The sequence below is a fragment of the Sminthopsis crassicaudata genome, chromosome 4 (genome assembly GCF_048593235.1).
Source record: "Sminthopsis crassicaudata isolate SCR6 chromosome 4, ASM4859323v1, whole genome shotgun sequence".
NCBI lineage: Eukaryota > Metazoa > Chordata > Mammalia > Dasyuromorphia > Dasyuridae > Sminthopsis > Sminthopsis crassicaudata.
The window spans coordinates 154,290,105-154,314,094 of record NC_133620.1 but is presented as its reverse complement, the minus strand read 5'-3'; the positions used below and the strand labels follow the sequence as shown (position 1 = coordinate 154,314,094).

Here is a 23,990-nt window from a genome sequence, read left to right as displayed (position 1 = left end):
CTATTTAAGTTATCTTGTCTCTAAACGAATTAACCTAGAAGTCTTGGTATGTGCCTTTGAGAACTGAATATAGACAGCCAGCACTAGAATTCTAGTAGAAACTCTGGAAATCCTAGGGAACTTCCTTGAATACAGTTTTTATATCCTTGCAGGCTACTTTTTATTTGACTTCCATGCAGATTGATTTTTAACACTTTTGGATTCAATTTGCTTTGGGTTTGCTGACCATTTTTTATTTTATTTTTGAACTTTATAGAAAGAAATTTAAAACTTTAAACTTTAGGCTTTTATTGATTTATTGAAATACATGTGGAACTTTGACCAGGAAAATATTTTCCAATCTTTATCCAGATGGACTTCTATACCTTATCATAGGAGCAGAGATTTAGGATCCTAAAACGATGATAGCAGTCTTCAAATACAACCCCTCACTTTATAGGAGGGCACCTTTGTAAGAAGGAAACCAAAGAGATTAAGCAACTTGTCTAGAATAATAGATTATACATGCAGAGAGAGGCTTTGAACTCTAGTCTTTGGACTCTAAAATGAACACTATTTCCATTGCAACATACTATCTCAGTATAATTCTAAAGCAGGATGTCTTTACATATTCATCTGTTGAAATCTTCTTTTAAGATTCAAGTCAGATACCACATTCTCCATGAAGTCTCTTCTGTTGTTCCCAGTTGGAAGTGCTCTCTCCATCCTCAAACATATATTTTCACGTGTTTTGCCCTTCAACATAATCAGAGAAGACACAGGAATGGATAGAGCCCTAGTCTTAAATCCAGGAAGATCTAGCAACAAATCCCAATTCAAACAAATATATAATGATAACCCTGGGAAAATCCCTTGACCCCTTAGTGTTTTGAGTAACATTGTGAGAAAAGAATAACCAACTTGCATTACTAGGGTTATCTCTTCTACAATGCAGGGGTCAGGGGTCTGACACTACTACAATCTGGAAAATCCACATAAATGTTTTTATTATGACTTCTCTCTTATTATGACTTCTACTAGATTCTTAGAGCTTTGTAAAGCCAAGACTAGATATACTTTATCTTTATACCCCTATGCAGGGGATATGGTAGATATTACTTAAGTAACAAATTAAATTAAAATTGAGTAACCTGGGTGAGGGCATGGATACCTTCAAGAATGAGTTAAAAGGAAGTGTGAGGGAAGACAGAAGATAGTTAAGCAGTGATTACAGTCATCCAATGAAGAGAAGTTAAGCAGAAGAAAATGAAAAGAAGGCAAAGAACGGACAATTCAAAGGGGAAAAAATATTTAACCTGGTTACTCTTTAGATGCAAATATAGAAAGAGAAATGAATTTTAAAAATGATTCCAAGACATTGTCTTGATAAGTGGCAGTACAGTGCTTCCATGGAAACAATAGGTGATGAGGTCAGGTTAGCAATTCCTAGTTAAAAATAAACATGTGACAAATTCACAATGAGCATTATCTTTGGAAAAAAGTAGGTTTATCTAGGAGTATAGGTTACAAACAAAATAGAAGGTACAATAAATACCAGAAATGGTAAATATGAAATAGAATGGGAGAGCTTATAAAGGCAAGTTCCTCCATGGAACTCAGAATTACCCAGTACAAAAGTAATTTATGGAAATAAGCTTATTAGCTGGCATGCTAAATCTGAAAGGAGATTTAGTGCCCTAAAAGAGTTAGCTATAAGGAGGAGAACTGGGGTCAGGAGCACAGTGGGATTAGGAGAGATACTATGTGATATGGGGGAAGGGGAAAGAGAAGGACAGTATGAGACAGAGTGTCCATGGTGAAATGATCCAAAGGAGGACAGTAAGAAAGCTATGGGCCATAGATTGTTTTATAGATGAAATACAGCCTTTGGGGTTTGCCAGAGAAGTAAAGGTGGGAACTCAGAAGGAAAATCAAAGAGGATCCAAATGGAATACCTAGCTGACCAGGTGTCAGACCTGTCTAAAGATATACCCATGAGTATCTCAAACAATTGTTTAAAAATACCCAGAGTTTATGGGATAGACAATAAGGGTGATGGAGTTCCTTTCTCACAATCATTCCGTACAAACAAAATTATCTGGTTATATCTGGTTATATCCAATAATAGCCATTTGTTTTATTTTGTTTTTTTTTTCCTGACAGGAGAAGAGATTAAGTTCATATTAATAGGGAATCTGGGAAATGTGATACCAGAAAAATATTGAAGAGGAAGCTTTCAGTAGATAGATAGTGATAAAAAGCTAGAACTCTGATCCTCTGCTTTTGTATTATAGTTAATGAAGACATTGATAAAAACTAGTAGCAATTACTTCAAAAGTCAATCAGTTTCTTGTTTTGAGCATATTACTTGGGTGAAACATGTTAATAATTGTGAATTGAATAAACTGAGTGGCGACCTCTCATAAGAATGTGGCCTCAATCTGTACCCAAATTATAACTTGAAACTTTGCAATAATAAGGTTGTGCTATAGCCAAAAGTCACAAGATAAACAACATTAAGTACCTAGTATGGTAAAGAGTGTGCCTTTGGCTAGTATTCTTTGTCTCTGAGTAAATTTTCAGTTAGTCTCTGGGCAGATTTTTGTCTCTAGGTAGATTTCCATATTTTAAAATGTAAGCCTGGACTTCCAGACCATAGAAGAAAAGATCAGAAGGGAATGGGGGCTTCCAAGTTAGGATCTATATAATCCCGTGTTTTGTAGCATCCCTATACTGACATTGCTGTCTTTGGGAACTCTCCTTTCTTCTGAGATTGTAATAAATCCTTTTTGCCTTTTACCTTAAGAGTCTCTGATGTTAATATGGGTAAGAGTCACTGTCCCACAAAATTGTATTATTTATTTACTTTAAAAACTGAATTAAAATCCAAAAGAAAAAATATCTGAATGCTTGATGACAATATTTCAAACATCTTTTCATTTGAAAAATAAGAACCATTTTCTTTTTCCTGCTGTTAGGGGGGAAATATATATATATATATATATATATATATATATATATATATATATATATATATATACTTAATTTTATAAAAGACAATAATGATCTTTAATGAACTTAAGATATCTCTGTAAATATCGATGTGCAATTAGGAATAAAAATTCTTCTATGAATTGAACAATTAATGAAAAAAGCAAACAAAAAGATATAAATTTACTTAATAGACTTATATGGCATGTATACACCTGAATATTTTGTGAGGATCAGTATTAGGGAAAAAAAATAATCTTTGCTTTCTGTCAGATTTTGATTCTTTCTTTTATGATTATTTTCTTATAATTTTGGCTTTGGAGACCATCCTTCACCCAGGAAGTGGAAGTGACAGATTTTAGAAAGAATTTTAAATTCCCTCAACACTGACATCTATTGAGTCTTCTTATTTGAGAAATGAGCTGGCAGTCTAGAAGTACAATAACAACTAAAATAAATGAATCTTAGAGCTTTGTAAAGCCAAGACTAGATATACTTTATCTTTATACCCCCTATGCAGGGGATATGGTAGATATTACTTAAGTAACAAATTAAATTAAAATTGAGTAACCTGGGTGAGGGCATGGATACCTTCAAGAATGAGTTAAAAGGAAGTGTGAGGGAAGACAGAAGATAGTTAAGCAGTGATTACAGTCATCCAATGAAGAGAAGTTAAGCAGAAGAAAATGAAAAGAAGGCAAAGAACGGACAATTCAAAGGGGAAAAAATATTTAACCTGGTTACTCTTTAGATGCAAATATAGAAAGAGAAATGAATTTTAAAAATGATTCCAAGACATTGTCTTGATAAGTGGCCTATTATAGGCATTTGAAAAGTTGGCTTTTTGTAATGTTGAAATTCTAACTGAATAAAGATTTGTGTGTGTGTTTGTGTACCTCTATAGGGGTATACATATATAAAAACATATATGCATATTATACATAAACACATTCACAAATATACATATATATAGCTATATGCACATATACCTACCTATATATATATGTATTTTCCATACATATATACATATAGATAGATAGATAGATACACTATATATTACATGCATATATTCAGAAGATTTTTCACTCTCAAAATCTAAAAATGTTTCTAATTTGAGGGTCCTATTAACATTATTGCCCAGGTCTTTCTTCTATTTTGGATTCCTGATTTGTCTAATTTTTTCCATCAAAGAAAAGATTTTCAGAAGTCTTTTAATAAAACAAGTGCATAATTTAGAAAGAAATCTGTTTCATGACTCAGACTATATGATATTTGTTTCCCATATTTGGGTATATTTCTAGCAACTAGTTAAGATGAACCCTCATGAAAAATAACATACTTCATTACAACTTTGGTTTAAAAAAAAAATGAATTCATTTATCTGGAGAACATAAGGCATCAGATATATTTAAATTTTTGATATATTAGAAAACAATATTTTTTAATCTTATCTATCAAATAAAACATAGATTTATATTTGAAAAAAAATTTCTAGATTACATAACTTCCAATTCCATATTCTCTCTACACCTCTACTTTTTTTTTTATCAACACTTTTTTACTTTGGAGATGACTCGGACTAGAGAACTATTCACTTAATTGCTAAATTAAAGACTCAGAGCAGCATTTAATGACTCATTCTAAGTTTCAAGAACCCTGTAGATTTCTCTCTCCTTCAGCTTCTCCTACTTCCACCTCCATTCAAGATCCTATTAGGTATTGTTTTTCCTCCACTCCTCCCATTCCTCCCATCTCCTTCCATCAGAACAAAAGTTTCTTGAGGAAAAGGGCTATATTGTTCATTTATATTCATAGCCAGAGCACTTAGCAAAGTGAGAAATAGCATTAAAAACAAAATAAAGGAGTTAATACTTTATAATCTTATTATTCCAGAGCAGAAAGTAAGGCTGGTGACTTTGCACAGCCCTCTCTCACTTAAATCCATTCCACTTGCATGTCATGTTATCTTCTCCCTGATATCTGTGAGTACAAGTTGTGAGTAAAAGTTGTCCCAGTAGGATCCAACAGAAATTGGTCAGTTAGACTACACAGCTTTTTTCTTTTCTTTTCTTTTTTATTTTCTTTTCCTTCCCTTTGTCCATATAGGATATCATATTCTTACCTGCTCTGACCAAAGGAATATAAAATCATTCTTGCTTTCATTGATTGACCAGCAAAAGATCCCAGGCCAAGTCCCACTTAGTCAAAGTTTGAGTCTTGACTGGGCCAATGTAAACCTAGATAGCATTTGTGAAAGTAGATAGCATTTGTTTCTGTTTAGACCAGAAATCCTGTAGGTCTCCTCTCAGTTTTTTTGTTTGTTTGTTTGTTTGTTCATTTTTGCTAAATAAAAGAGGTCATCAAGTGCCTCACTTCTTACCTTGCCTTAATTACCATATGGGATAAACTGTGTAAAGAAATCTCTTAAAGAAGTGGTTTCCACCTATACCCTAAATTGTGACTTGAAATTTTGTAATAATAAATTGAGCTATAGCTAAAAGCTACCGGTATTCCATTATCTTAGATAAACAAACATTTTCCTCCTCTTCCCCATCCCTTTTTCATTAGCATTTAAGTATCTAATATGGTAAAGTATGTTGTGGGTGGATTCATGTTTAGCCTCTGGGAAAATTGGAACTCTCCAGCATGTGGGAGAAATGGTCAGAGGGCTGGGTGGGAGGTCTGATTAGGATCTATTTAATTCTGTGTTTTTCAGTTTATATTTTAAGCTCTTCTATGTTAGGATTACCAGGTGAGAACTCAGGTTGTCTGGACAATTACAAGGTGAGAACTCAGGTTGTCTGGACAATTACAAGGTGAGAACTCAGGTTGACTTGACAGTTCTCTGGCTCAGACCTTTGGTTCAGGCCTTTAAAGGGAGTTTACACCTTAGGAATTCTAGGAGGAGCAAGCTCATTGGTTGTAAGTAGTCCATTCTCTGGGAGGATAAAAAGAGGCAACATTGAGCCTGGAGAGCAATCTGGATTGGGGAAGGACAAAAGCTGGAGGAGATTCAGAGACAGGATTCAGGAAAAAGAAGAGGGTGGCTGGAGGCTTCAGAAGCTTCCCAAGAAACCTGCTCATAGAGGAAAAGATTATACAGAAAAGAAACCTCCTCCCAGAGAAGGATATGAGAACGTTACAAATTGGCCCCCAACGTGGGGCTTCTCTCAGTGGGATGGGCAGCTCTGCCCAGATCCACTTCTGCTCTTACCTTCAGGTTTCCTCTTTTGTGGGGACACCGCCACCTTGGCCTTCTTAATGGCCCTCCAGTCCTCCAGAATGTCCATGTCCTCCAGCATGTACACTATATAAGGTCCAGAGACCAGGGGCGCCTTCTTCCTCTTCCCAGACTTCAGAGACTCCCAGGACCTCGAGCTCCCTCGTGGGTGCAGCTTGTCATCCCACCATTCAGAGTTGATGTCGATGCTCCGCCGGTCCTCCTCGAGCCGCTGAATCCGCTCCTGGAGCTCCCTCTGCAGGGCGTCGTACAGCAGCAGCCGCTCGCTCTCCAGGTGCTGCCGGGCTCCCTGAAGCTCACACTCGTACTTGTTCCTGATCACGTCCAGACAGAAGCCCTTGTTAATGCCTGCCATCTGGATCCGAACCTTGAGGCTCCGTTGCAGCGCCCCCAGCGGCTCTGTGTACTCCGGGGCGCGCTCGGCCCCGACCTCCTCCAGCTGGGAGCGCACCTGGCTCAGCCGCTCCTTGAACAGCTTCTCCTTCAGTTCGGAGAACTGCTTCTTCAGGTCCGACATCTCGTCAAGGCACTCGACCCGGCGCCTCTCATAGTCCTCGTCGTCCATGTCTGAGCTCTCCCCATTGGACTCGGTCTGGCTGGCACTCTGCTCGTACTCGCTGCCCTCCTCCAGCCCGTTCATCTCCCGGGCAGAGTCCCAGTCCCCATCCGCCTCCATGGCCCTGGTGTCTTTGCTCAAAGGCTGGCCTGACATCTCACCCTTTCGCTGCGAGTCTCAGATCCAAACCGCTGCTCCTGGGGTCCGGTGGTTGTCTTTAGCTAAAATCTGCCCCATTTCACTATAAGAGATTGCTAGTTTATCCCTTAATAAGTTAAATTCCTTATTTATCTATTAGCACCCTCACTTAATCTTTAACAAAGTTTCCTTGTTACTCACGGTTCTGAGACAGAGAGACTGAGATCTGGATGGGAGGCTTTTCCACTGGAATCAGGACCATTCATGTCCCTGTTCCATCGCCAAATTGCGAAGGTCTGCTCTAGCTCCTCTGAAGGGCTCAGAATATGTCCTTGTCAGGATAAGTAAAAGTCCTTGCCCCACGTGTGGACGCCAATTTGTACTATTCTGATCGTCTCTCAGTTGTAATCCTTCAGCCAGCCTCTTCTTCTTCCTGAATCCTGGCTCTGAATCTCCTCCAGCTCTTGTCCTTCCCCAATCCAGATTGCTCTCCAGGCTCAATGTTGCCTCTTTTTATCCTCCCAGAGAATGGACTTCTGGGTACTCCCAGGGGCTTATGGGAATTACTTACAACCAATGAGCTTGCTCCTCCTAGAATTCCTAAGGTGTAAACTCCCTTTTAAAGCCTGAACCAAAGGTCTGAGCCAGAGAACTGTCAAGTCAACCTGAGTTCTCACCTTGTAATTGTCCATACAACCTGAATTCTCACCTTGTCACTGTGCAGACAACCTGAGTTCTCACCTGGTAATCCTAACACTTCTATTGTTACCTTGTCTATTGGGAGTTGCTCTTGAGATTTTAATTTGGGTTCCATGTCCTATATAATCACTAACTGAGCATTACCTCAATCAAACTGAGATCTGATAAAGACCAAAAAAAGTGCTAATGCCTCCCATTGCACACAGGGCCATCTCTAGTCATTTTGATTTATACCATGTCACTGGACCTAGATATTTCTGTAGGAGAAAATGAGGTTGGTAACTTTGCACAGCCATCCCTCACTTAAATCCAATTCACTTGTATTTACATAGGTTACTCACATCAGCACCCTGATGTCATGGTCCTCTTCAAGAACTGAAGGACAAGAAATAGAACAAATTTCTCAAGGGAAGGGACCATGTTTTCTAATATTCATATCTAGAGACACTGATATATCGTTGGTGGGGTTGTGAACTGGCATCGGGCATTCTGGAGAGTGGTTAGGGCTGTGCAGAGGATGGGGAGGTTATTGGGCTGTGTGAGTTTTGATACAGCTATGTCTCTGCTGGGCCGTGTCCCATGGAGGTTATGGGAGGGGGATGGGGACCCACCTGTGTGGGGATGTTTGTGGCAACCACTTTTGTTGTTTAGGAAGTCTGGAGGCTGAGTGGATGCCCAACAATTGGAGAGTTGGCTGATTGAGTTGTGGTGTACGACTGTTGTGGAGTGTTACTGTTTTGGGGGAGGCAATCAGTGGGATGCCTGGAGAGGTTTGCATGAACTGATACTAAATGAAGGGGGTAGAGGCAGGTTGGCATTGTGTAGCCTTGGTAGGATTGTATGATGGTCAGTTCTGATGGACATGACTCTTTTCATGAGTGGCTTATTTCAGGCCAGTTCTGGTTGTCTTGTGATACAAAAAGCTGTCCAAGCTCAGAGAGGAAATTGTGGGCACTGGGTATGGATCACATTGTGGTGCTTTTGCGTTTTTTGTTGTTTGCTTGCATTTTGTTTTCTTTCTCATTTTTTCCCTTTTTGATCTGGTGTTTCTTGCTCAGTGTGGAGATTGTGGAGGTATATGTAGAGGAGTTACCCATGTTTGGCATGTATTATATTTCTTGCCATCTGGGGGAAAGGATTGGAGGAAGGGAGGGAAGAAGGGTTCAGAGCCCGGGATTTTGCCAGAATGGGTGTTGGAAATTGTCTATGCCTGGGTTTTGTGGATGAAAAGCTTTAATAAAAAATTATTCAAATCCAGAGCACATAACAACAGTGAGAGACAGATCTGAAGAGAAACAGCAAAGGAGACATTCATATTTTATAATTTCATTAACACCATGTTACATAATAATTTGTGATTATACTCTATGACTAGGAAGAGTTAGATGGCTCAATGATTTGAACATTTGGTCTCCAGGCAGGATACATTTGAGTTCAAATATGACCCAACCCTGGACAAGTCATTTAACCTCTATTTTTTATTAATCCACTGGAGAAGGAAATGGCAAGCCACTCTAATATCTTTGCCAAGAAAACTTTACATATAATACTATCTATGGGGTCACAAAGAGTAAGAAAAAATTGAATGACTGAAGAGTAATGTACTCCATGACTAAATTAACTGAACTGAGAAAGGAATCAAAACTCTCTCTCTTAGGAAGTAGGCAACAGCATACACCTGCTCAAAACAGTATAAGAACTTGGAATCATATTTGACTCCTTAATCTTACTCATTGTATATATGCACTAGGAGCACTAGCACTCCAGAACTTGGGGCATTTGGGACTGCAGTTCCAGGACAGAAAAGAGTGCTTAAAATACCTGAAGATCAGAGGATAGGCAAGGAGACTAATAAACAACACCTCTCCCTAGATTATACCACCTTACAAAAAAACAAAAAAACAAAACAAAAAAATTGTACAGAATAATATCTGAAACAACTGTACCAAAAAACTCAAACAAACCTGAAAGCCTGGTCACTTCACTCTAGAAACAAAGTCCCACTTTAGTACAACATTCAAAAATCGAGAAACAGGCTGTGAAATGAGCAAACAGCAGAAAAGGATCTTGATTATAGAAAGTTAATATGGTGACAGAGAAGATCAAAATACAAACTCAGAAGAAAACAATAAAATAAATATGTCTTCATCTAAATTCTCAAATAAAAATGTTAATTGATCCCAGGACATGGCAGAACTTAAAAGGATTTTTAAAATCAAGTTTAAAAAAAAGTATAGGAAAAATTGAAAAGAGAAATGAGTGACACAAGAAAATCATGATGAGAAGGGGGGAGAACCAACATGGCAGAGAGTTGATAGGACATTAGCTTTTTTAAGAATCAACACAAGGTAAAATCTCTGAACAGATTTTGAAGTGACAGAATCCACAAAAATTCAGAGTGTAACAAATTTCCAGCTAAAGATATGTTTTGAAAGACTTCAGGAAAGGTTTGTCTCAATTGGGCATGGAAGAATATGCCCCAGTGTAGGCACAGTGTGGAAAGGTCTAGAACCATTAAATCAAGTGTGGGAAGACCCAGTGTAGAGAATCTAGCAAGAGACTCTTAGGAGACTCTGACAAAACACAGCAGCATTGATTATTTTCCTACTTAAGAAGTCCAGATCATCAGACAAACTGATCAATAAGCAGATAACCCAACTACAGAAGGCAAATTTTGAGGCCCTGAATTCCAGCATAACAGGTAGGACATGGCCAGGCCACTCAGCACAGTGGGAAAGCTTGCAGCACTGGTCCCACCTCAGTCAGTGAGAGAAGCTGCTGTCATCTTACACAAAAAGTTCAGGACACTTTCCCCTGAACTATAACAGCAGGCATCAACCTTTAAAAATGAGCAAAAAAGCAAAAATATCTCTGACCATAGAGAGCTAAATGGGAAGAGCAGAATACAAATACACTTATTTATTCCTTAATCAAAGGTCTTTTATCTGGGCTTCTTTGCTATTCTCTGGCTCTAGATCATTTTGGTTTACAACATGAAATTGGAGTGGGGGATGGAAGGAAAAAAGGAAATAAGCTAACTTAAGGTAGTCTCTTGATAATGTCAAGCTTCCTTCCAAGCATGACCTTCAGCATTACTACATGAAATCTTTCCTAATCCTTGTTCCCTTTGCTAATTCTTTCTTCTTTGCAAAGCTAACTCTTCTACATGTATAAATAATTCTATTCTGTCCCATCTTCTCTGACAAACTATCCCTCATGTCATTTCTATTTTCTTTCATTAAAATCCAATCTCTCCCCATCTTCTGGAAGCTTTGCTACATTTGCATTTCTTCTACAAACTCAAAAATTCCACACTTCACTTGATTTGTCTATTGCTGATAGATATTGGTATATTGTATGGTTGAATACTACAATGTACTAAGAAATGATATAGGAAATACAAATGATTAAAGGAGTTTTATGAAGTGATGCAGAGTAATATCTATACATATATATCTATCTATATCTATCTATCTATCTATCTATCTATACATATATAATATGTAACATATACTATATATATAATATATAATTAGAGGATCACCATGCACAATGTAAATTAAAAAGTCATTAAAAGGAAATCAAATTCCAAATTATTGAAAAATCAACTATAATCTTGCCTAGGGGTAAAATGAATTTTTTTTTTTTTTATCTTTTCTCAAAAGAACGACAAAATGTTCCTAGCATAGAACATTGAATATATTGTCAAATAACAACCACAGCTCTTTTATATTTTTATTTTTGTGTAACAGGTTTATTTTATTTATCTTTTATAAAAAAGAAAATTTATAATCATAGAATGTGAGGGCAAAAGGAGAGGTAAATATAAAGGAAGGACTAATATAAAAGCCAAAAGTTTTATTATTAGAAGTAAAATAATGACATAGTGTTATGAGCCAGAACTTGAAACAAGGTACTAAGTGGAATTGAGGAGAAAATGCTCAAATCTAGTTTAGCATTGATTTAATCCTACAATAAATAATGGTTTCCTAGTGATATCATTAATGATTGGTTTATATTCAGTGTAGAGCAAATAATCAAGAAGCTCTCAGGGCCAGCCAGAAAAGACAAGCTCACTAAAAGCTCTTGGAGGCTGAGACATTCATTCCATCGTTCACCTTTGTGGTGGCTGGAGGCTAAAGCACAAATCTTTGGATTCGGAGAGATTCAGAGGGCAGAGGGAAAGGACTGTCAACAGGAGCTCAAGCTCTTGGAACCAAGGAGAGAGAAAGCTAATCCTGTCCCAGGAAAGGAGACAAGACTTTGAAAGAGACAATAAAGGATTTGGATTTTAACACTTGGCTGTACTTGTGGTGATTACTGAACCGAAATGAAGGCTGCCTCCAGAGACCCCAAGAAAACCTCAACAGAGAACATTACATTTTAGAAAGAATATTACAACATACAGCAAAGAAAAAGAGAGATTGAACAAGTTTCAGGGAACAAGGTATGTAGCCAACTTAAGAACTGGTGAAGAGGCCCTAAGTTATGAAATGGGATAAAATGAATCAGCCAAAAGAAAAAAAAAATACTATCACAATCTCATTTCATAAATTGTATGTTACATAGTAAACATGTACCTCATCCTTGAACTACCAAATAACAGATCAAGAATAAGACTGTAGAGGGCAGCCATGATCATTCAAATTTATGGAAAGATAAAGATGACTAAATTAAAAAGCATGATTAAAATTAAATGAAAAGTTAGCCAGGAGGGAATGATGAAAAAAGTGGGATCCAGAGAGGTCAAGTTTCTTCTCCAAAGTTAAACTTCTAGTGAGGGACAGAATTAAAATCCAAATCCAAATCTTCTGATTTCATGTTTTCTGCCTCTTTTATAATTTCACATTATCTCTCTATTCAATATATCACAGAAATAAGATTCTATGATCTAGTCTGGACCTAAAAATTCCTTTAATCTTCCAAAGGAAGTAAGCAGAATCAGGAAAATTAAGGAACCTCTCTGAACAGCACAAATCAAAGAGGTTATAGGAATGAAACAGGATCTGCTTTGCACATTGAACTCCAGCAGATTTAAAATGTTTCCTTGATTTCCCTTTCCCTTGTAGTAATAAAAATAAATTAGGCCCACAGTGTTTTTATTGAGTCAATACTTAATGGAACTGCCACTTTTCAAAGGGATTTTTGCATAGGTGTCCAATTAACTATTCACTTGGATAGAGGGTTACTGCCTGGTTGTGTGTAACTTTATACTAGATCACTTGTTTTATGCTTCCTGCCATGTGACAACACTTATTTAATTACCTGTGGCAATGCAAACAAGTCTTAGTAATCAAAACAGCTTTTCAACTTTTCTTCCTAAGGATGAATGTCAGTGATCATTACTTTAGGTATCACATCTGTGGATACATTTTAAAAACTTATTTTTAAAGTGAGCTATCAATTATATTTAGTGGTTGTTCCCCTCTTCCTCCCTTTAACAGGAAAATGAAATTTCTAGTTAACATGAAAAATCTGACTAGAATTGCCTCTTACATCATTCCACATCTATTAATTATTTCAGATTAGAATCCATTCCTGCTAATATTTGATAATAGGAAGGTAAATTATTTGACAATGAGAATTTGATACAACTTTAACAAATAGTAGTATGCCTCCAGAGAACTTTAATTTTTTTGTTTGTTTAATATGCTGTAAATTAATATATTCTAATTAAATATAGCAGTTTCCATCAAATAGGTCCTAAATTAACAATGAAAATTTTCAGAATTGTATTTTTACTATATTCCTTATCATTGACATATTTAAGATTTTCTCACTTCCTTTAAAAAATTAGAGATTGGTGGTTTGGCATCTTCCAAAAATCACAGGAAATATTCTTTGGCAGATTAAAAAGTTTCTTAAAGGGACTGTCAACAGATGATTCATGGAGTCAATATAGTGACTTAAAAAGAGGGAATGAGAAGACAGGCTTCCAAACCTCCTATTCCAAAACTTGAAATATGTTTAGATGGGAAAGTAGATATGAATTTCTGATGAGACCATTGATAATTTTTAGCATTAATGAAGTACTTTAAGGCTTGTTAACTGTTTTACAACTATCTTGTTACATTATCACAGCATTTCTGGCAGGTCCATATGATTATTGTTCCCATTTAACAGATGAAAAAACTGAGGCAAACATTGGGTAAATGATAAACTCCATTTCTGATTTTGACAAAAATTATCAAGAAGAGGGCAATACAAAGAAAAGACATTAATCTGAGGAAGAGATTAAATTGAATTCCTTCTGGAACAATCATTTTGAAAAAGAAGCAATCGTAGACTCCAAAGTAAAAATTCTCTCATTTTTGAATTTAAGACCTAAGTAGGCTGGTAAAAGGTGGGGCAGACTTGACTGCAGAAAGGTGAAAACTTCAGGTTTTTCTGCCTACTCCTCCCATCTACAACTTGGCCGCCTTAATACCCTATCCTGTTCCCAACCTTCTTCTTGGGTACCCTAGCATATGCTATGTGATACCCCAGTTGCAACTCATTTGTCCTAGAGGTATCAGCTATTTGCTATATTAATTGTTTGAATGTTGTTAATATTAACAGAGAAGAAACAAACAACAAAAGTATAGCATAATTAATAGAGGGCAGGCATCTGAGTTGGGAATACTTGAACTGAAGTCCTATCTTGTCCATAAGTTATATAAAACATTTTTCAGGAGATTCTGATCATAGTTTCTCTTAATTTTACAGAAAAATCTCTAAGTCCATAAATTACAGAGGAATAATTTATCTGCACCCTTATCTACACAATAGAGTTAAGTAGGAAATATGGAGATGATTGAAGATGCAAGTTTTGTGTAGTTAGTCTATCTTGCCTTAATATAGGAAATAAGTTTTGAGGAGATATGAAATAGGAACATGTCATGACTGAGAAGCAAGATCAATCTAGTTATATCAAAAATTTGAAATTGGTTGAAAAATGTTTCCATATATCATTATCCATTAAGTAGTTTATTCTATGCAATACTTAATCTTTCAAAGGAAAAGAAAATGTATTTGGGAATTTGAAGACTCCACTTTTTTTCAGTAATTATTAACCTTGCAACCTTTAAAGTCTTGGTTTTCTAATCTGTCCCATTTCCAAAATAAAATGGTTGGATATCTCTTCCAGATCTAATATTCAATTTTTCTATAATTGTCTATAATTTTCTTGAATTTTCAAATTCACAAATAGGGCATTTAGAATTTTTTGTATGAATAGAAATTTAGAACATATTATATAGCAGAATCATTGAAAGTTATAAAGCCTTTTTACAAGAAATATAGTATCAGAGTTACTTATTGAATCTAAAGCTTAGCAAATATATTGACAGGAAAGAGAAAATTTTTATTACTATTATTTAGTCAACAATCATTTGTTTTTATTTTTTTAATGAACAGAAATCTACAATCTCTCCCTCCCACCTTGATCCCACTGGAAAACAAAAAAAGAAAAAAAAAACAATTCTTTGTAACAAATATAGTCAAGAAAAAAGTAATATTTGAGCTGTATGCAATATATATATATATATATATATATATATATATATATATATATATATATATATATATGTCATTTAAGATCCTGAAATCAATCACCTATTAGTAGTAGATAGCATGCTTTAATGATCATCAATCCTCTGGAATCATAGATGGTCATTATACTGCTGAAATTTCTTATAGCTTTCAAAGTTATTTTGTCTTTAAGTGTTGTAATTTATAAATCTAGTTCTCGTCTTATTCTTCATCAATTTATGTCTTCAAAATTATTAATTTTGAAATATCGATGTTATAGTAGCGATTGTTTTTCTTCTTGTTCTGCTTACTTCACTTTGCATCAGTGCACACAAGTCTTTCCATATTTCTTTCAAATATGTTTCCTCACTTTTTAAAGCACAATACTTTTCTATCACATTCACGTACTCCAATTTATTCAGCAATTCCTCAATTGCTGGGAATCCCCTTAGTTTACAATACTTTTCATTTTCTTCCTATTACAAAAAGAGATGCCATTATTTTTTCTTTTTTGAAGGGGGTGGGATGGAGGAATATAGGATTTTTTTCTTTTTATCTTTTTGGGTATATGCCTAAAAGTGATACAGTATAGTTAAAGGGCATGCATGTGATATTTAGTCATTTCTTTTTGTGCATATACAATTACAAATTGCTTTCCAGAATATTTATATTCAATCATCGGTCCACAAAAAGTGCATCAATAGTTGTCATTTTCCTTTTTTTTTTTTTTTCTCATCGTTGCAAATTTGATGGATTTGATATAGAACCTCAGACTTAACTTTAATTTTAATTTCTGTATTAGTCATTTGGAGCATATTTGTCATGTAACTAGTTTATATTTCTTCTCTGGAAAGCTTCCTATTCATATTATTGGATAATTTAATCTACTGGGAAATAACTCATTATGAATTTGAATCAATTCCTTATATATCTTGGGAAAAGAGACTTTGACCAAAACATGCTGCAAAGATTGTTCTCCCCAAGTAATTGTTTCCCTTGAATCTTAGAGTTATTGGATTTAATTGTGGGGGGAAATATGCATTTAAAAGTATCCATTTTATCTTCTGCATTCTTCTCCATCTTTTGTTTAGTTATGAATTTTTTTCTTTCACAGAACCAGTCCATGTTTTTATTTTAATCTTGTGGCCCTTTATGTCTAGACCTCTATCCATGTGGTTTTCTGGGGGTAAGATGTAAGGTGATGATCTGTTTAAAAATAGAGAGATTGATCAGTAATTGAATACATTAGGTACACAACATAAAAAGCAAACAAATCTAGAAAGTTAGTGTTCAAAAAATACAAAATTCTATCATTTAGCTTGCCTCAATTTATTTAAAAGTAAAATGGAGAGAAATCCACCCTCTTTTAATAGTTGTGAGAATAAAATATTTTCAAACCTTAAAAAGTACTATATAAATGCTATTTTTATACTCTACCAAATTTACAGAAATCTGGCTTAGAAATCAAAGTTCTTAAAGGAATAGAAGACTTAGAAAATATTTTGGAGGACAAAAGAGCTGGAACTACAAAAAATTAGCAACAGTCAGCATAATGTTTCAGAGGAAAAATGGATATTCAATGAAATAGAAGACTTCCAAGAATTCATGATGAAAAGACCAGAGCTGAATAGTAAATTTGACTTTCAAATACAAAAGCAGCATATAAAGGTAAATAGGAAAAAGAAATCATAATGTATTAATCTTTATATTCCCATATGGGAAAATAATATTTATAACTCCTAAAGCTTTCTCATTATTAGGACAGTGTATATAGACAGTAAGCAGAGTTATGAGTTGAATGTTATGGAATGATTATCTAAAAAATACAAAATTAAAGGATGAGGAAAAGTGGGCACTGGTTTTCTCCCAGGCAAAGGTAGTTAGAATGGGATAAATTACTTGACATAAAAGAGGCCTGAAAGAGCTTTTACAATGTTAGGGGAAATAAGAGAAATAGGGAGAGGAGCACATAAACCTTGCTCTCATTTGGAATTGGGTAAAAGAGGAAATAATATACATATTCAGTTGAGTATAAAAATCTATCTGACCAGGAAACTAGGAAGAGAAGGGGATAAGGGAAGGGAGGAGGGGAGTTGATAGAAATTTGTGGGAAAAGTCAGAAGAAAATCACTTTTAAGAATGTACAAGGTAAAAGGAGTAAAACAGAGTAGAATATACAGGAAAAACAGGATGGAAAGAAATACAGAGTAATTATTACTATGAAAAATAAATTACACTGAGTTTCTATTATAAAGATTTCATTCTCAGACATACAGGAAGCCAAGCCAAATTTATAGAAATGAGAAACATTCTTCAATTGATAAACTACCAAAGGATATGAACAGGCCGTTTTCGAACAATGTAATCAAAGGTATTTATAGTCATGCAGCATTTTTAATGCTCTAAACCATTACTGAAGAGAAAAATGAAAATTAAAACAATTCTAATCTACTATCTCACACCTGTCTCATTAGCTAATATGACAGGAAAGGAAAATGACTAATGTTGGAAGGGATATGGGAAAATTAAGCAATAATGTGTATGTCTGATGAAGTTGTATATTTATTGTGAGAACAACCTAGAACTATGCCTAAAGGGGCATAAAACCATACATATCCTTTAACCAAACAATACCATTTCTCTTGTATCTCAAAGAGATATAAACAAAAAAGGAAAGGAACCTATATATACTGAGGGGATATCCCATCCATCAATAGGAAACTGATCAAACAAGTTGTATATGATTGTGATAGAACACTATTGTGCCTTAAGAAATGAGCAGAATACTCTCAGAAAAACATGTAAAGACTTACAGGAACTGATGCAAAATGAAAGCAGAATTAGAACACTTTTCACAATAACAATAACATTGTAAGATGATTTACTATGATTAACAATTATTTTTAGCAAAACAACAAGACAATTTGTAAGACTCATGATGTCTACCTCCAGAGAAAAAAATGGTAGAGCCTTAAGACAAAAGATACTTTTTTTAATTTTTTTTTTTAATTTTTCTTGTTTTTTTCGGGGTTTTTTGGTCTATTTTCTTTCACTGCATGACTTGGGATTTTTTATTTTTTTTTGCATGACTACACATGTAATGCTTGCCTTCTCAATGAGGGGCCAGAAGAGGAAATGAAAGAATTTGAAATTCAAAATTTGAAAATTTGAAAAAAAATGTTAAAACTATTTTTACATGAAATTGGGAAAAATAAACTTTTAAAAAGAATTTTTCAAAAAGAATCATGTTAAGGTAAACCGAAATAAATTTATTGAACTATCAGTTGAGTGTCCTCTGAAACTCTCAATCAACAATTCATTCAAAATATCAAAAATTTATTGGAGTTGTCAACTCCTTATCCACTAATCTCATTGGTGAAATACAGATTGCACTAAAGTACAAACTATGGTGCATTTATATTTCCTCTTTATATTTCCCATATCATATACCTTCTTTTGTGAATGTCACAGCAAAGCCCTGAGAATGTTTGCTTAAGACACTATCATGCTTAAAATATTTATCTTTGATGATAATTCTTGAGTCTTTTCACTTATGTCTAATTATTCATGGCCCCATTTGATGTTTTCTTGGCAAAGATACTGAAATAATTTGTTATTTTCTTCTTCAGATCATTTTATAGATGAGAAACTGAGGCTAACAGGGTTAAGTGACTTGCTCAGTGTCACACAGCTACTAAGTATTGGAAATTGGATTTTAACTTATGAAATGAGTCTTCCTCTCTTCAAGCCCAAGGCTTTATTCTCCATTTCACCTAGCCATTCACTTATTAAAGCTAACACTGAATAAACACTTCTCAGAAAAGCCCAAGTTAAATTTAATCCTCATTGATATACAGATTTGCAGCTTAAGAAAGGCCTATTGGTGTAACAAACAAAGGGCTAAACACTGAGTCTGGAAGACCTGGATTCATCTCCTGTCTCTGACATCCACTTGGTCTGTGATTTACAAGCAAGACACTCTCTTCTCAGTTTCAGTTTCCTCATCTGTTCACTGACTATTTATTATACCTTAGCATTTACTTCATAAGAATGTTGTGAGACTTAAAAGAGATAAAGGATATAACATGCTATATTAATATACTTTATTATTCAAATAATTTCTCAGCATTAGCTAATTTTCTGTAACCTGTTTTCTCTTATGCCTTTAGAATATAGGCTGGTGCTTTATTTTTTCGATAAAATTCTGAAGAAATTTAGTTTATCCTGATTAAACAAAACTTTCCTAACTTTTTTTTTTTCATTATATAAACCAGATAACTAGGAACTAAAGAGTATTTAGATACTGAAAAGATGTAAATACAAAAGTCAAGAAAATGAGAGGAAGTCTGGGGATGCTGAGTATAAATAGTTGTAAACTATGAATAAAATACTCTTTTTAAATGTGAATGATTAAAGACAGTGGAAATCTGGAGAAAATAACTACATTGTAGGTTTTTTTTTCTTCACATTAGTCCTTCAAGGGCAAATTGGTAAAATATTTTAAAATTCTTTAGATCTTTTTCTCTAAAGAACTAATTGACTGATTTCCACCCAAATTGATACATATGCAGGAGAAGCCTTTTTCATGCTAAATTTAGCTGATACACACTAATTTCTATAAATTGCCACCTCCCTCATGTCCCAGCCCCAAATAGTGATGATATTTATAAGCTTTTACATTTCTCCATCTATTATATTTGCCACAGAGTGGTAAATTCACATTACCAACATTATAGGGTTATTTAAAGTTTAAATATATGATATATCTAGTGCTTTGAGGAAATAATTTAAAAATAATTTGTCAACATGAAGACAATGGGTTTACCTCTAATAACTTCAGAGTGTCCAATTTTTCTTTACAAAAGCATGCAAAACCAAAAGTTTCCTTATTGTTAAAATGAATTAGAATAGTCTCTAAGAACCCTCATCTACAAATTTATAATTGCATTTTGCACAAAAGTGTATACACAATGCTTTATTACATACTACTCACTGTAGCTCCTACCTTTTACATTGCCAGACTTTTAGAAGAGTGCATTCTAAAACCATAAAAATTAATCAATGAGAGAGAACTGGAAAAGACCTTAGACTTTAGTTCAACCTCTTCATTATGATGCTGCTAAAAGTTGCAGTGGATAGAGCCCTAAACTTAGATTCAGGAAAACCTGAGTTCAAATTCAGCATCAGAAACTGACTAATGGTGACAATAATTTACTGTCTGACTTAAGTTTCCCCATCTGTAAAATGAATCCTCATAATAACAGAAACTTTTTTGCAAGGTTGTTATGTGTATAGACCTCTAATTTGATATTTGCAATACTAACAAGAGATTTAAAATCTAAAATGACTAACACTAACTTCAGATAAAATATAATTAAGGTGTTTTTTATTTCTTTTCTTTTTTTCCCCCAAAATTATCAGGAGAAATATAAAAGTAGGACCTGATTTTAATTTCCCTCTGGAAGAAATTCCTCATTTTTGTCTAAAGCTTTTTGTTGTTCATGTGTTGAAGACAGAGCCATCTCTATATGGGTTAAGATGCTTTAGAAAGACTGTGGGAAACTCTTTTGAGTTTTGTCAATGGGATAGTCAAGCTGACTCCCAGAATGGAAGGGAAACAAAGACTGTAATTGTGCTTGCAAACAGAGGTACATAAAACACAAAACTTGACTGGGAATAATATCCTACTTTGTTTTATGAGACCTCCATCATATTCTCTCAGCTCTGTTATATGATCACCAGCATACTGAATGAGTTAGAAATGGCATTTGGCTCCTGGTTTAGACCAATTACTTGCACACTTAAAGAGGCCATAGATAGACAGCTGATATATAGCCCCAGTTAGACAATAAATAGAACTCATCCTTAGTTTGGGGAAAAGAGGGGTCTGTTAAAAGAGTCGAGTGAGTAGTAAATGGGCAGACCTACAAGAATATCTAGACTAACAATCCTGCTTGATTTTCTAGTGTTTTCTGCAACCTCCATTGTATCCTTTCCTCTGTGTAGTCAAATGACCTATAAACCCTGTAAAGAGCACAAAGAGCTTTCTCCCCCTTCTCAGTGCAGACTATTATCCTTTCATCTTAAAAGGTCACTGGCTATCAGTTAAAGAAATATATCACTTAGCTTCGAGTGTCCTCTCTGTTTGAAGTGATCTCTCTGTTTGTTTTACAAATGATTGTCTGTTCCCAAACAAATTGAAAATTAGGTAATCATTTTTTTTCAGGCTCTAGACTGAAAATATTCTGATATGAGAAAAAGAGGCCAATGATACAGCCAGATTGAAATGTTTCCAATGCACATTATGAGGATTCTATAGGGAGTTGAAACTATTAGAAAATCATGCTTACTACTATATAATAATGTTTTCAGGAAAATGCACCAATTTAAATAACATAATACCAAGAAAAAAATATTTGGATGGAAGGAGAATGTGTATGTTCACAGTAGTCTTAGTTTATAATTTTTTCAAATCTCATACATCACCACAAAAATCTTATATTTTGGAAGTAAACTATGGGAAAGGTGTGTAGCCTTGTTTGACTTGGGAATGGGAAATTATCTATCTATCTATCTATTTTTGCCTCTGCAGTCCCCTTACTGTAGCAAAAGGCCCATTCATAGTGTCACGGTAGGCATAACCAGAGCCCCTGAGGTCTCCTCCACAATGGCAGCAGCCTGGGCAGCAGCAGCAGCAGCGGCAGCGGCGGCAGCAGCCTCTTCTTCTTTTATCATAAACATCAACCGAGCTATATCTTTGGAGAGCATCTGTTCCAGGTTTTCAAAGAGCTTGGGCTTCAAGCTCTGAAACTTAGAGAAATCCTGACCCTGAAGCAGTTCTTGCATCTTTGGGATGCTTGGGAAATCTCCAGGAGAAACGCGATATTCTCGTTCAATTTTCTGGTACACATTTTGCAAGTTATGGAGCAGCTCCTTTTTTTTGCTTTCCTTACCAAACATGGGCATCTCTTTCTTGAGGGTGCTGATGATATAGCCATGGACCATCGCCAGTCTGGCTCGCTTAATTAGATCATTCATTTTTCGAATAGTGGCATAATGGGGCAACTTCTGAATGTCCTTAAAGAGATCCAAAGCCTCTGCTTCAAAGAGCTTGCTGTTGTCATCATTCACAAAGGGCTTCGACCAGAAGGACCCTATATATACCCTCATCACTTCAGGGGCGGTCACAATCTTCCCCAGGGACCACATGAGGGCCCCGTAGACCCTCATCAGCTGCTGAGTTCCTATTTGGTCAGCCTTGTTCAACACCACTCGTATTTTGTCTTCATAGTTCTTGAGAGACCGTATTGCTTCTGCGAGCTCATCTGAGATGTCCAGCTTATGGGCATCAAAGAGCATGATGATGAGGTCCACTCGTTCAGCAAACCACTGAAGAACGCCTGCAAAATCATAACCTCTGCTGACCCGTTGTTTCTCTCCAGCGAGGATTCCCGGGGTGTCAATGATGCTGATACTTTCCAGGACCTCATTGGGGAGCTGGACACACACGAAACGGTTGAGGAAGGCATTGCCGAAGTTGGTGAGGTTGCGGAAGGGAAAGCGTCTGTCCACCACAGCCACATTGCCCGGCAACACGTTCTCAACCTCACCGTGCATGAGGACGATGAAGCCATCGGTGGTGGGCTCGGGGCCAATGCGCATGCACGGGAATTCCTGCTCGAGGAGATAACTGACAAAGGTCGTCTTGCCCGTGCTGTACTGGCCCATGAGAAGTACCATGGGCTTGCTATCAAAGTCGGCCTCCAGGAGCGAGGGAGAGTGGAACCTGTCAAAGTGGTATGCTTCCTCCAGGGGCAGCAGCTTGTCCAAATACAGCTGCCCCAATCTCTGGGCCACAGACATGAAGAGATAAGACTTCTTACGGTCTGATTCCTTGGTCGACTTGAACATGGTGGTGGTCGGCCGAGACACAGGCTGTACTGAAAACGGGACAGGGTCAGGGCCTTGAAAAAGGCAGCAAAAGTGAGGCTGTGGAGGTAGAGGAGGCTGAGGTGCTTGCTCTGGATCCTAAAGTGTTCTCCTACTCCCTTGCGCATGCGCTAGCCCCGCCCCCGCCCCCACCCTTGTCCATTCTTCCTCCTCAAAGTTTGAGAGATCTTTGTGCCAGTTCCCTGAAGCCATGCTTGTAACTTTTCTTTGTCTCTTTGTTTTCCATGTCTCTGGGACTTAGCAGATAAATTTATAATAACAAGAAAGACACTAGAATTAAGGCGGGGAAATGGGGAAAGGCCTCCTATAGAAGGGAAAATTTAAACTGGGACTTGAGGGAAGCCAGGAGGCAGAGATGAGAAGAGAGAATATCCCAGGGAATGCCTGTGAAAATACCCATTGTTTGCGAATGGATTGTCTGATATAATGAAGTATATGAGAAGGTCTGATGAATCTCAGAATTTAGGAGAAGGTAATACATAATTTTAGAACATAAAAAAGAAAGGACTAGACAATAAGTTAATGAATAAGGAAATCAAGGAATGTCTGAGTGGTTGAAAATATTGTGCCCTTTGATGTTCCTACATACACTTCTGGATGAAAGACCAGTAGTAGAGTATTATAGAAAGCTATGTTGTTTAATAGACCACAGTAACTTATGGAGGTTGACAACTATCATCAGCCACTTCTTGTTTAACTTTCAGAGACAGAATACAGAGGAATATTGATCACTAATCCAATATCTTTTTCTGTACTTAATCTATAGCAATGCAAAAATAAGTAAATCAATACATTTTTGTATTTTGTATAAAATTTTTGTATAAAAAGAAAAATTGTATAAATAGAAAAATAGAATAAAAAACGAAAAAAAAGATTCTTGATTCTCAAAAAAAATAATATTTAATATGGCATTTCATTGGAAGATAA

General features: G+C 35.8%; 1 protein-coding gene and 1 pseudogene across 1 annotated transcript; both read right to left on the bottom strand.

Moving 5' to 3' along the window:
* Positions 1–278: 278 nt before the first annotated feature.
* LOC141565912 (breast cancer metastasis-suppressor 1-like) lies at positions 279–7,337 on the bottom strand. The gene is made up of 2 exons (XM_074309680.1): positions 6,185–7,337; positions 279–735 (listed from the first exon to the last, which is right to left on the bottom strand). The coding sequence occupies exons 1-2, from the start codon at positions 6,921–6,923 to the stop codon at positions 722–724; spliced, it is 753 nt and encodes a 250-aa protein (XP_074165781.1). The 5' UTR covers positions 6,924–7,337; the 3' UTR covers positions 279–721.
* An 8,874-nt stretch (positions 7,338–16,211) lies between these two features.
* Positions 16,212–23,188, bottom strand: LOC141565911 (EH domain-containing protein 1 pseudogene; annotated as a pseudogene).
* Positions 23,189–23,990: the final 802 nt, after the last annotated feature.